This window comes from Nakaseomyces bracarensis, assembly GCF_045282275.1.
Source record: "Nakaseomyces bracarensis strain CBM3 chromosome Unknown Scaff12_0, whole genome shotgun sequence".
In the NCBI taxonomy this organism is placed as follows: Eukaryota; Fungi; Ascomycota; class Saccharomycetes; order Saccharomycetales; family Saccharomycetaceae; genus Nakaseomyces; species Nakaseomyces bracarensis.
Window position 1 is genome coordinate 466,663 of NW_027263958.1, and position 14,544 is coordinate 481,206.

Genomic DNA, 14,544 nt, shown 5'->3' on the forward strand with positions numbered 1-14,544 from the left:
CTGTATTTTTACAAAGATGAAACTCTCTGTCACTAGTTATCCAGATTAGCGATGGTTCTGATTTACTGAAGGTGTTTGGATAATACTGTATCATTACATGGAAAAATAAATTTTACAACAGGCATCAATTAAATATTGTCATTACGCCAAGAAGTTCTTTCATTTTAGTATACGCTAGAAGAAGCTGTCTTTTCCTAACAATATTGGAGGCTGTTTCAAAGGTGTTCTTCGATTACTTAATTTGTTCAAAATATCTAACTCTGTGTGCAAAAGAAGATACCTAAATCGTTCAAACTCAGAATGGAGTTTTAACTACAGAACATACATATCTGGAAAGTTACCCTATATTTATTCTAGATTGTTCGATTAGTACCATGGCTTTTTGCACCTTAAAAGGTATATCAATAGAAGCTTTAATTTCTATCGGTCTTAACACAACTATAACATATTTCTTAATATGTTAGAATTGTTGATATCTTGCTCAGTCAAGAAAATTTTCAGCCAAAGAAAATTAATAGATGAAAAAAAAAAAGAAATTATAAAGCAAAAAAAATCAAGTAACAATGAGCACAATGAGGACACAATTCTCACCAATTTTTAATTTCTTTTTAATTATTCAATGGGTAAAAAGAAATGATAATGATAGATTTTCTTTTAGAATGCTACGTAGAGGCAGTCTACTGAAATTTTTTTGCTGGGCCTTGTGTTACTGCTAAAAAATATCGAGCGAGAAACCCATTGTGCGTTACAGTTATCACAGGGACAACCGTGTATAATCTATCGCTCTTTTAGACCCTTTTCAGTTTTATCATCCATCTTTCACTACTGCCATGAATTTATCGGTAAGAAGGTCTTTTTCTAAGTTTACTAAGAAAATTTAATAGTTTAGTTTGAACGGTTCTTTTTACTAACAATACTTACGCAGCAAACCAAAAAATAGTGAATCCTGACTTGACGCGGGCATTTTACTGTTAATACACACAAATTACAATACAGTAAGCATACTATTAGTTTAATTTTTATTTTATTTTATTTTTTTGTCGGTAAACTGTAATATCTAAGAAAATTTTTTCGGTGTAAAGCAAAATAGTAGTGCTTCTTTTAACATAAATACAGTGGCCCTTTTTTTTATCTATTTGGTTAGAAAAACCTTTAATCATTTTTCCCTATTCACTCTTTGAACAATCCATAAAATAAATAGAGCCATCAACTTCTTTGAATTATAAAGAGAAGAGAGTTTAACATATAATTATTATACTAGTCATTTTTGAAACCCAATTGCATCTATAGGGTCAAACAATATAAAGTGGAAACGAATAATTATTAATTTGATAATATTTTTACTTTCTTCAATTATAGAAGTATAATACCTCTTTTTATTTGACATCCAAATCATTTGATCATATTAGGATATAGCCCTTCATCTTTTTCCCCATTATTTGGAATTTGAAATAACATTTAAATTTATTGAGTTTTTTTCTGGCTTGGTCTTTCCCCCCATCGCATTTTTTCCCCCCCCATTTTATTTTCAATTCATTGAAATTTTCACTGCTTGAGTGCCGTGATTCAGAAAGTGCTCGTTTGGAAAATTAATACATCTCTATATTTGGCCGAAAAAATAAATACAAGACAAAACAAGATATTATAGTTATCTGAGGAACGAGGTGCTTACAAGTAAAGTGCATTAATCTGAAAAAAATTTTTAAAAAAAAGCTGTTCAGGATTTCCATCGGTAATAAGAGTCTTTAAATAAAATTCTAGAGACCTAACAATAATTGTTTCTTTAAGTTCTCCAATTGCGATAATCCAACTATCGATACTTCGAATTTAAGTTGGTAATTCTTAAACTTTTAAATTACTACATTAGAAGCACCAAAAGCAAGGAACAAAACTAAAAAAAGTACTCAATTGCAACTATTAGACATGCCATTGTTGTTTGAGGGTTTTAATAGAGTATCAAAACCTCTCGCCTACTCGGCAAAGTTTTGTGCTAGGCAACCAATTCATGTCATCCTAGTGACTTTGGTTGTATCGGCATTCGCCTACCTTTCAGTAATTCAACACTATTTCAATGGCTGGCAACTAGATTCAAAAACAATATTTGCTACAGCTTCAAATCAAGATCAAGACAAGCTATTTAATGATTGTACACACTATTACAGAAGCCCAGAATCTAATGGATGGACTCAAATTTCTTCCAAAGAGGCCAATGATATGGCATTGACTCAACAATTCTATCTCTTAGACATGAAGTTTAAGACAAACGAAAACTCATCTATTGTAATGCCTTTCATTGACGATACTGTTTACGAAACATTATCGGATAAATACGTGATTCAACAAGACCTTAATATCCCTTCCGAGTTAACTTCACCAGAAGGTTTACAATGGAGATTGACTACATCTATAAATGATATTTTTGAAATCAAACAGCGTCTCCATGATCTATATGAGATATGTGTAAAAAATATCAATGAGTCAGATCCTTTCGATATCTCAATTATCGTGATTGCCTACTCCATGATGGTTTACACAATCTTTAATCTATTTAATGACATGAGGAAGACGGGGTCAAGCTTTTGGTTAAGTTTGGCTACTCTTGTGAATTCAGCTTGTGCCCTATTTCTAGCACTCTTTACAACACAATGTTTATTACATAAATCCGTTACAGCTTTGAGTTTGATTCAAGGTTTGCCTTTCATTGTTGTTGTTGTTGGATTCAATCATAAAGTTAGACTTGCTTCCAACGCACTACATTTTTTTGACGCATACAATATTTCAAAAAAGGTAACCACGTACAAAATCATTTATGAGGCTATGCTGGAAGAAGGAGGACGTTTGTTACAAGACCACCTCCTTTGTATTATCGCTTTTGCTGGATGTTCTATTTACGCAAACCATATCCAACCATTAACGAATTTCTGCATCCTTTCTGCATTCATTTTAGCATATGAACTACTATTAACTTCTACATTTTATTGTGCTGTCCTTTCTTTGAAACTTGAGATTAATATTATCCACAGATCTACATTAATTAAACAGACACTAGAAGAAGATGGTGTTATTCCAACTACTGCTGATATTATTTCTAAATCTGACCGTAAGTCTTCTAGTCTTTTATTCAATTCCAACTATGCCATTGTCCTGGTAAAATTGGCCTTTATTGGTTCATTTGTTGTTGTAAATTTCTATAATTTTGGTACAGATTGGGCATCCGATGCCTTCTCTGCATTTTACTCAGGTCAGACAGCACCAAAGCTACCAGAGTTCATTAGAACCGGAAACAGTTCCCACTTCAATGACGCAGTTATCATCTCCATAATTTCTGTCACTTATAAACCATACAAAGCTTACCACCAAGTTGAAGATACTGTCCTGTATTTATTGCGCTATATCAGTGTTGCCATTAGAGATAGGTTCATCAGTAAACTTGTATTCTTCGGGTTTATCATCAGTTCTTTGATCAATATCTATCTATTGAATGCTTCTAGAATTCATACTAAATATACTGTTGATGAAGTCCAATCTAAGCATAAAATCAAGTCTCAGACAGCTAAGAAATCCAACAAACAAAAAGAAACCCAAATTGAAATTACAAGACCTAAAATCTCTAAGAGCAATGAGATCGCTACTGTCAGCAGTTCTAACTCTGTAATTTCATCATCTTCTTACCAATCTTCGGACGAAGATGTCAATATCGATGAAATTATGAAGAGACCGATCGAAGAACTAGAAGAGGTTTTAAAGAATGGTAAGGTTGCTACTCTAAAGAACAAGGAAATCGTCTCATTAGTTATTCGCGGTAAGCTGCCTTTATATGCATTGGAAAAGAAGCTTGGAGATACCACTAGAGCAGTTGCAGTTCGTCGTAAGGCCATTTCCATTCTTGCTGATGCACCGGTTCTAGCCACTGATCGTCTACCGTACAAAAACTATGACTATGATAGAGTTTTTGGTGCTTGTTGTGAAAATGTTATTGGTTACATGCCCTTGCCTGTTGGTGTAATTGGTCCATTAGTTATCGATGGTGTCCCTTACCATATCCCAATGGCTACTACTGAAGGTTGTCTTGTTGCCTCTGCAATGCGTGGTTGTAAAGCTATCAATGCAGGTGGTGGTATTACCAGTGTTTTAACCAAGGATGGTATGACAAGAGGTCCATGTGTTCGTTTCCCATCTTTAGCCAGAGCTGGTGCCTGTAAAATATGGTTGGATTCTGATGAAGGTCAAACACTAATCAAGAAGGCATTTGATTCTACCTCTAGATTTGCTAGACTACAACATGCACAAACTGCTCTTGCCGGTGATCTTTTATTCATTAGATTTAGAACTACAACTGGTGATGCAATGGGTATGAATATGATTTCTAAGGGTGTTGAATTTGTTTTGAAACAAATGGTCAGCGAATTTGGCTGGAATGATATGGAAGTTGTCTCTGTTTCTGGTAATTATTGTACTGATAAAAAGCCTGCCGCCATTAACTGGATCGAAGGTCGTGGTAAGAGTATTGTCGCTGAGGCCAGAATTCCAGGTGATATTGTAAGGAATGTTCTAAAAAGTGATGTTGGTGCTCTAGTTGATTTGAATATCTCCAAGAATTTGATCGGATCTGCTATGGCTGGTTCTGTTGGTGGTTTCAATGCCCATGCTGCTAACTTAGTTACCGCCGTTTACCTAGCACTCGGCCAGGATCCAGCACAGAACGTCGAGAGTTCTAACTGTATGACATTGATGAAAGATGTAGGTGGTGATCTAGTTATTTCAGTTTCCATGCCTTCTATTGAAGTTGGTACAATTGGTGGTGGTACAGTTCTTGAACCACAAGGTGCCATGTTGGATTTGTTAGGAGTCCGTGGGCCACACCCTACTACTCCTGGTGCTAACGCCAGACAACTTGCCAGAATTGTCGCTTCCACAGTCATGGCAGGTGAATTATCTTTATGCGCAGCCCTAGCTGCAGGTCACCTGGTACAAAGTCACATGGCTCACAACAGAAAACCTGCTGCTCCTACTGAAAAGTCTCCTGCAACCCCTACCGAATCAGACGTTAAGCGTTTAACTGAAGGTTCTAAAATTTGCATCAAATCATGAATCCATTGATTTTATATCAACCTCACAAATATATATATATATGAAGGTATGACAGCGACTTTTGGTAATAGCTGCCGAGGAGGTAAAAGAGAAAATATACCAAACTAATTTATTCATTTATTCTAAATGTTCACATTCTATTAATCAAAGCTCAATAGCGTAAACTTTGGGTAAAATCTGTATATTCTACGAATATGCATGCTAATTTCCTTTAATTATTTATGTTAATCATTACAGGTCCAGTAATGAGTGTATATTATTTTGCCAAAGTATATAATTATAAATATTGCATTAATATTTCATCCTGAATTATTCTAATTCTAAATTAGGGAAATATCCAAGGGATATATTGAGATTACTTCTTCTTCTTTTCCAGCATCTGTTCTTTACTGACACTAACCTTTTTTTTCGTACTTACAAGACCTTGAGAAATAATTTGGAGAATGATAAATATCAATACACTGCTTACTATCAGCAAAAGGAATGTTTGATTTTCTTTAATGAATTCCTTATCTATAGCTGGAAGATAGGAGTAATCGAAATTACCGAATTTTGGACGGTAATCAAAAAATCCTGGTCTCTGACTGTCTATTATCCTATGATTTCTCTCTACTCTGTAGCCCTTTTTGAAAGAATCAAATGCACTAGGTAGTATCTCTAACCCAATGTCAAATTTAATGTCAGCAGGAGCTTTGTCAAGAGTAGAATAGATTACTGCTATGTCTGGCGAAGGTAGTTGTCCTAATATACCTCTTAGCTGGTTATCGTTGTCCTTTAGAGCCAATGCTCTCGCATTTCCGTCATCTTCGTCCTTTGGTGGAAGCTCTGGCATATTGATAAGTATTATTTTCTTTTGCGCATCAATATATGCCTTATATGAGTCTACTTCGTAATAATCGATTACTACTGTGTCATCAATATTACAAGTGGCAGACGCATATTCCATTAATCTATCAAATCTATCAGCACTATCAATGGAATCCACCCTTTCAAACTTTACTGACGTTGAGCTTTGCATTATATACCTACTCAACATTGGAAATTCATCTTCATAGTCTACGAAATCAACCAGGCTCAGACCAGGCTGATTAACGAATACGTACGCCTCAGAGTTACAGTAGTTAATCAACTCTTTAACAGCATTCTCAAATACCACACCAGGCAGTACTGTAGCCATATCATAGTCATCATTATATTCAAAGACATTATCAGCAAGCTTATTAGAAAATATTATAACCGGCACATTCCCTCCATAAACAAATGAAATCCATAAGCAAAAGAAAGCAAATATCATTTCAAATCTTTAACTAATATATATGTAGTCACTACTGTACTGATTATCATGGAATATCCAAAACTAAGGTACTAATTTATAGGTAGATAATAGGAATATATATAGCTGATGGATAGGTACCTAATTAATGAAAATTCATGTGACCAAATATCACAATGAACGAAATTTGCACTCGGGAAAAAGAAAGAAGGTGGTATATATGGAAATAATAAACTAAAATTTGGCAATACTCAACATTTCAGTCTGTTGTAAAATCAGTTTTTAACGAATAACTTTTAGGCTATAGATTATCTCATAAGCCGCTAATATTTCTAAATCTACATTGATTTTGCATTTTTTATTTAATTACTGGTGCTGTTAGAGATCAAAGCAGAAAGCGCAGAAAATAAATAACGAAAACAAATCGATCTTTCAACAGATCATTGCCGTGGCTGTTTTAGTAATTACCTTAAATAACTGGCAGTTAACGATACAGACAAGATTTTTTTTTTTTTCATCTAAATTCTTATTAACCATACCCTCAAAATCAGGCTAGTAGACATTAATTAAGAAAAAACAACAAACAAGCAAAATAAGAACTAAAACAGTGTTTTTACCATTTATTTTAGAACTGATATAAAAATAAAACTATGAAGAAATCTAGTTCGAGTGAGAAAAACGTCAGTTTGGTGTTTAAACGGACTGAGGTCATCGGAAGAGGTAAATTTGGTATTGTATATAAAGGGTACCATGTGAAAACAAAGCAAATATATGCTATAAAGGTATTGAATTTGGATTCACCTGAGGATGAAGTAGAGGATGTACAGAGGGAAATTCAATTCTTAGCTTCATTGAAACAAATTCCTAATATTACTCGTTATTTTGGATCGTATTTAGAAGGCACAAGTTTATGGATTATAATGGAGTACTGTGCTGGTGGATCTCTGCGATCTCTTTTGAGGCCTGGAAAAATAGATGAAAAATATATTGGTGTAATAATGAGAGAATTACTGGTTGCCTTGAAAGTGATACATAAGGACAACGTTATACATCGGGATATAAAAGCAGCAAATGTTCTAATTACAAACGAAGGGCAAGTAAAATTATGTGATTTCGGTGTAGCTGCTCAATTAAATCAGACCAGCTTGAGGAGGCAAACCATGGCAGGTACCCCATATTGGATGGCACCAGAGGTAATCATGGAAGGTGTGTATTACGATACAAAGGTCGATATATGGTCTTTAGGTATCACAGCATATGAAATTGCAACTGGTAATCCTCCATACTGCGATGTCGAAGCATTGAGAGCCATGCAATTGATAATAAAATCTAAACCACCTAGATTGGAGGAACGTAATTATACACCACAGCTTAAAGAGTTTATTGCTTTATGTCTGGATGAAGATCCAGAGGAAAGACTGTCTGCAGAAGATCTACTTAAAACAAAATTCGTCAAGACTCATAAGACAGTCCCAACAACCATACTGAAAGAACTGATTTCTAGATACCTGCTATTTAGAGATAAAAACAAAATTAGGGATCCTTCTCTTGCTGATGATATACAAAATGCGAAAGCCGAAGTAGATGGAAACCAGAGGAGAAAGTCTACATCCAGCCAGTCAGAAGATATTAAAGAGCTTGAAGATGTAGATGTAAAATGGGACTTCGATTCTCTAAGTTCGAATGACTATATTATTGAGAACAACATAAAAATTGACGCTATTCCACAAGATTCATCTAATGATTGGCAGGCTAATCAAGGTGATCATTTCAATTTTGCTTATCCAGAGGAAGATCAATATTACTTCTATCATACTAATAATAATATTCAAAAAACCTACCAGGGGACAACGATAGGTAAGGGTAATGTAGGAACTTTGATTCATAACTCTACTATGAATGCCCCTATTGCGAACACTACAAATAATTTCGGAAATAAAATGATGATTGGTACAGGGACTGCATCAAATATCACACCTGTTACTGGCATACAGATGACCGGTACCCAAATGACCGGTACCCAAATGACTGGTACCCAAATGACTGGTACCCAAATGACCGGTACCCAAATGACTGGAACACATATTACTGGGACTCAAATGACTGGGACGCAAAGTAATCTATCTAATAACTCTAAAAGAATAGAACCTAAAGCTCCCAAGCAATTACTTGAACTATTTGAAGATAGCGAAACCATTAATGAAGAATCTGATGTAGGTACCGAACTGCCAATGATTCCCAAGAACGCTTCCTCCCTTCATGTAAAAACATCTTTTGTTAGTGGAATTAATGAGGATTCCTCGACTCCATTAACAGCTGATGGAAGAAGCTACCCAAGTGTGTTGACCGGAGGCAATTACTACAGTCAAAGTACGCCAACTGTCCCAATAACTACAAATAAATTCAACCAATCAAATTCTCAACCTTCTACATCCTTGACAGCAGCACCTACGTCAATAGAAATAGAAATTCCAGAGGAACTACCAGATTCGACCTCCGCCTTACAACAACAGCAACAACAACAGCAACAACAACAACAACAACAACAGCAACAACAACAACAACAACAACAACAGCAACAGCAACAGCAACAGCAACAACTACTACTACAACACCAACAACAACAACAACAACAACAAGAACAAGAACAACAACAGCAGCAACAACAGCAAGAAATCAACAGTTCAAATTCTACTAGTAGCACCAATATTCAAAATAAACCACGTTCATCAACAATATCAAACCCGCACGCTACCCTAAAACAACAAAACGGAATATCTCGGAGGTTAACCGTTGGTGCAAGTAGAAATGAAGCAGTACAGAATGGAAGTATACTAGCTTCTACAAAACTAAACACCAATGACGAAAATACAAATGAAATATATAACCATGTGCCGGGTACTGTCCAAAAAGCGAACCCACAAACAAGTTCTGGCATTTCACATCACAGAACCCCATCACCGTCAAGAATATTTAATCCAGGTACCTCACCCAACAAAAAGATGAACTTATCTCCTACTAACTCTGCTGGACCACAATCTATACCAAATAATACAGTGCCGCCAATGATGAAACCAATGACTAATAACGAAAAAATGGATGATTTGTTGCAGCCTATGAATCAAATATCACAAACTAATAATAGTCAACATAGTAGTCCTGCTGATATGAAGGTCTCAGCACCATTGGATAGGAGTGTACCTGCTGTACCAATGGCACCATTAGGTAATAATAACTCCAGCAGAGTCAATGGTGAATTCAGAAGGATGAATCCTAACCTAAAACTACAAATGCCGCTTCCAACTAATGCCGGGTCGCGTAATAAATTACTTGACGGCGCAACACCGCCGAATCTTGGCGTAACTACAAACACAGTAGCAACAGCTCCAGCTGTAGCTAATGACTCTATTAACCAGTTTGGCTTTAATACCAGTACTACATCCAATCTTCCTGTATCTATGACACCTATTAATGAAAAGACGATGGATTTCAATCATAAAATTAAGAGATCGCAAAGTTTAACGAAACGTAAAAACTCGCTTACAATAGACCAAACCGTATCAAATACTAGTAATAATAGTTTGAGTTCCATCACCCATTCTAACAGCTCAACACAAGCAAGTCATGAAGCTCAAACCCAATCCACACCTAATAGTACGATTAGTGAAGGTCCTCTAGGCAATTCAAATATTGTTCCCACCTTAAATATTAGTGGTCCAAGTTCTTCAACAGTCAAAGGAAGTGGCTCAGCACTGAATCAAAGTTTACCTAACCCAACCCCTACAAATCAACCTTTAAGTGATGGGCAGAATAATAATGATCCATTGTTCATGCAAGCCCCTCCTTCTCAATTGCAAATGGATATTTTCCTTGACAGAAATATATTTTCCTCTTCTAATAAGATGATGAATAGGAAACCTCAAGTTTTAGATGAGCTTGAAAATCTACTGAAAATGTACGAATATGGTTTTCCTGCCCTTGAAAATGCATTGAAGAACCAACTTGAACGCTTATCTACGGAGGATAAATAAGCTTTTTTTTTTTTTTTTTTTTTTTTTTAATTCTTTTTTTTTTATAATATGCATACAGGAAAAAAAGACATTCTACCTTTCTTTTTCTTTTTTTTTTCTATATTTTTGTTTTTTCTTTATACCTTTTTTTTTATTAGGTTATTTCAGTATAATCCCGTATGATTTTTAATTATGATTACTACATTATATGACCTTTTAATTATAATACAATATGTTAAGTATAACCTAATCCGTGATTGCTTCTTTTATTGTTTGTTATTTCTATAGCTCAATATATTGCCGTCATAGTATTGGTGTGGGACCCGTCTTTATCCTATTCTAGTCATAGTGTGAGGTGCGTCTATATCCCATTATAGTCATGGTATGAGGTGTATCTTCGTCACCCAAAACCCGTCAACCTTATGTCAGCTGATAACTTACACTATTAGTGAATACAACGTTGAGTTTCCTAAAATGGATTAAAAAAGAAAAGTAACTAACATTCCTACTAATTCCCGTTTTGGAAATAAAAAAATACTTGCCTTAGCCCATCCTCTTTTCTTTTTCTTTTTGCTTCCATACTTTTCTCGATAGATAATTCTTCAGTACGGCTGTGTCTAGGGCTAATATTCGTTGAATTTTCATATTCTCTACTTCCCACAGAATATCCTGTACAACACATCAATGCTAGTTCCTATAACTTCTTTCTTTTTCATTCTTCGAAAGTTATTTTCGGGTTTTTCATTAAGCCGATTTCTAAATCATTGCGGACGAGTCCTTGATTTTTCTTGGGAAGAAAACGAAAAAAAAATAAAGAGTGCGAAAAGTTGAGAAAGCAGCGAGGTCCTAAAAAGTGCTATTTTTGGATTCAAATCAAAAGAGAGAGAGAAGCTAGGTTCAATTCGCATTTTGAATAAAAGGTAATCAAGAATCTAAAGGCTAAGACAACTTCATCATATTCTAATCTAGCCCAAAATAAAAAAAACAAACAAATTGTTTACATTCTAAATAAGAGATAATAGATTCCCTTTTCTTATATGATTGATAACAAATCAGGAGTTACAACAGTGAAAAAAAATATTAATATACAATAAATAAACAAAACAAAACGAATACAAGCAGGTATTTGCTTAATATAAATCTTTCCTTTGTTTTAGACGTACCCAAGCTTTCTGAAAAGCAGATAACAATAAAAAAACAACTAAACAACAACAACAACAACAATAAAACAAAACTACAAAAAAATACAATGATACGTCCTAAGAGTGCTGAAATCAACTCTCGTCTAGGTACACTACCCGAGGAGCAAACTATACCTACTAGTCGTAAGCTTGCGGGGATATCTTCTCAATCAAAAGGCTTACTGTCTGTTAATAATAGTTCGCGTACTTCTCCTGCGAGTACTAGCAAGAGTCCAGTTATGAACCGGTCCAGGAAGAACAGCAATATATCGAGCAGTAGTTCATCTGGTAATCCAAAACCCGTTGGTTTGGGTCTGGCGCGCAGACCGAGTGATAACTTACTACAACTGGACGATAATAATAGCGATCCTCTTAGTGCAATGCAGATTCTTGCTTCTGCACTTCCACAACCACCAAGAATTGATCCTGGCATACGAAAGGAAAGACCTATTTCGAATGACTCTATTATTACAACAAAAAGTTCAGAGATATTTTCTACCAGCCCTTCCGATACAAATTCAAATATATCTGTAACAACGAATGATAGCGATGAAGCATCATTTTCTGTGGATAAATCCAATGAATTGTCTTCTTGTGCAACTATAACAGATCACTCAATTGGACACAGGGTTAGAGGTCAATCTTTTACGATGGGAGAAAATTCGAGGGACAGCTCTTTCTCAAAATTGCCTATGAATAAAACATTCAGCGGAACTAGCACACATTACGGTAATAACACCTCAAGGGAAAACAATGAACATATACTGCCACACCATAATAATAGATTTGTCAACACCAACGGCAGAAACCACCCTCCTTTCCTAGGTAATAATACAAGTATTCCGAACTTAAGACCTGGTTCTGATAGTGGATCATACGGAATGAACAATATAACAGTTAATCCAAAGCTTTACAATCAGTCTAATAGCACATCAGCCGTTCTACCGAGTCCTTATATGCCTTCAAAACTAATCATGACTCCCTCGCAGAGGTACAGAATGAGAAAGGAACAATCAGAACACGCTTTACGTGATGTCATTAAACGGAAAGAGAAATTATACGAAGAACAAGATGGTATGGTAGAATTGCAAGAAGGAGATGTTGATGGTTCTTTTATTTTTAATGTTCCTATGTCTTCCTATTCAACGACATCCTTCTTGACTTCAACTCGTGGTAAGGAAGAGAAGTCAAACTCGAATAATTCAATCACTGAAAAGTCACCTTCGTTGAAGGAAAGACCTAGTAGATCAAATAGGGAGTCTAATACATCATTTGCTAGTACAGTATCTAATGGTTCTGCTCTAGACTTCTTTGAGATGCCAACTTCTCCTATACCCGGTGTAAATAGAATGTCTGATTTTCAATATTTACAAGAGACGACGAAGCACCTCAGTTCTGTTTATGTTCATTCGTCGACAAAGCTATCGAAATCTAAACTTTCAGAAAGAACTGCTTCCGCTGACTGTCTCCCTTTGGAATTCAAAGAGGCTAGTCAAAATGGTATGGAAGATTTGTTATTAGTGTCCGAAAATAAAATTGATGCTGTTAGTCACACTAGACCTAGCTGGCTTCCACCAAAAGATCCAGAGGAAAAGAAGTTACATGAGAGAGAAATATCGAAAACATTGAGCATGGCCTCACTTGATCAACTGGAAAGGAACAGAGATAGAGATTCGAAACTGATTGTAGATGAAACAAATAAGCAAAAATACGTTTTACTCCTAGACAGGGATGTAACACGTAAATCATCTTTACAGAGTTTGAAAAAAATTGTCTGGGAGACGCCTATTGTTGCCGATTGTAGATATTCGATATACGATCAAATATTACAGGGACCCGCTAGGTTAGTAACAGAAAAATACTTGGAATCATTTGATGAAATAATATCGCTCTCCAACAGAGTTGAGTTTACAAGAACTAAAGAAATTGAAATAAAAAAGCTAATTCAGGATAATATTGAATATAAGATCGGTGGTAAAAATGGTATATCCGAAGACTTGATGCTGATGCTGAAGTTGAAATCACTCTCTCAGCAAGGCATTTTACCAGGTGATGAAATACTTTTCCACCACTTCTTATGTGATGAATCATTTGAGAATTTACAACAAATTTGGGATATTGTCAACTTAATTCAAATGACATGCTTTAATGAAACTACTAAAGAGAAATTCGACAAGAAAATCGTTGATAAAAGTGGCTTATCTGGTAGTTATCTTCTAAAAGATGACAGTTTTAAGCACGAATTCAATGCAACTTGTATGAATTCAAATACTTGGTGGAATGTACTTCAACGAATTAATCATCCATTATTTATGTGGATCATCGATATTATTGTTACGGCCAATGCACAAAGTTTCAAGAATAATCCAATTGATAAATCCAAATTTGAATCTGCAAACTGGGAAGCTTACAAGAATTCTAATGTCATTATAAATTATCAGATCATGTTATCCTTTGCATTAAACATCCTACTTAACTATCACTTCGGTTTTAATGATCTAAAATCTCTAGCAGACTTGCCTGATGCCAACTTTTGTATCCCTATGTCAGAGGACGAATATCTTGACATTGATCAAATAAATTCCCTATTCATAAACAAATGGAGACACTACTATAAAAAATTATAGATTTTTTTTTTTTATATAAATTTCATGCATTTTTTTACTTCACATTCCTTAACGCAAAGACTCCTAACACCTTTTTCCGTTGTGTCCACAAATTTTTACATCAAATTCACGACAAAAGTATTATTATAACATCATATATAAGATGTCTCTAATGCTCTTCTCACTGCATCAAAAAATAATTCTTATTTAAATATAATAACAATTGTTAAAGTATATAATATCTAATTATACTAAAGTATAATAATATATATAAAGAAACAAAAAAAAAAGAAATTTTCGGAAAACTTGAAAAAAAAAAAATTATATTAAAAAATTTAATATTTAGAGATGGGCATCGCAATGTAATACTAGATAATTAGCTT

At 34.8% G+C, this 14,544-nt stretch overlaps 3 protein-coding genes across 3 annotated transcripts; 2 read left to right on the top strand and 1 right to left on the bottom strand.

Moving 5' to 3' along the window:
* Positions 1-5,446: 5,446 nt before the first annotated feature.
* Positions 5,447-6,385, bottom strand: BIG1 (Big1p; the record flags this gene model as incomplete). Its single annotated transcript, XM_071053805.1, has 1 exon — positions 5,447-6,385. One exon carries the CDS (start codon positions 6,383-6,385, stop codon positions 5,447-5,449), a length of 939 nt encoding a protein of 312 aa, XP_070910217.1.
* Positions 6,386-7,014: 629 nt separating this feature from the next.
* On the top strand, positions 7,015-10,395 carry KIC1 (putative serine/threonine protein kinase KIC1; the record flags this gene model as incomplete). Its single annotated transcript, XM_071053806.1, has 1 exon — positions 7,015-10,395. One exon carries the CDS (start codon positions 7,015-7,017, stop codon positions 10,393-10,395), a length of 3,381 nt encoding a protein of 1,126 aa, XP_070910218.1.
* A 1,228-nt stretch (positions 10,396-11,623) lies between these two features.
* Positions 11,624-14,182, top strand: SBE22 (Sbe22p; the record flags this gene model as incomplete). The annotated part of the gene is made up of 1 exon (XM_071053807.1): positions 11,624-14,182. The coding sequence occupies one exon, from the start codon at positions 11,624-11,626 to the stop codon at positions 14,180-14,182; it is 2,559 nt and encodes an 852-aa protein (XP_070910219.1).
* Positions 14,183-14,544: the final 362 nt, after the last annotated feature.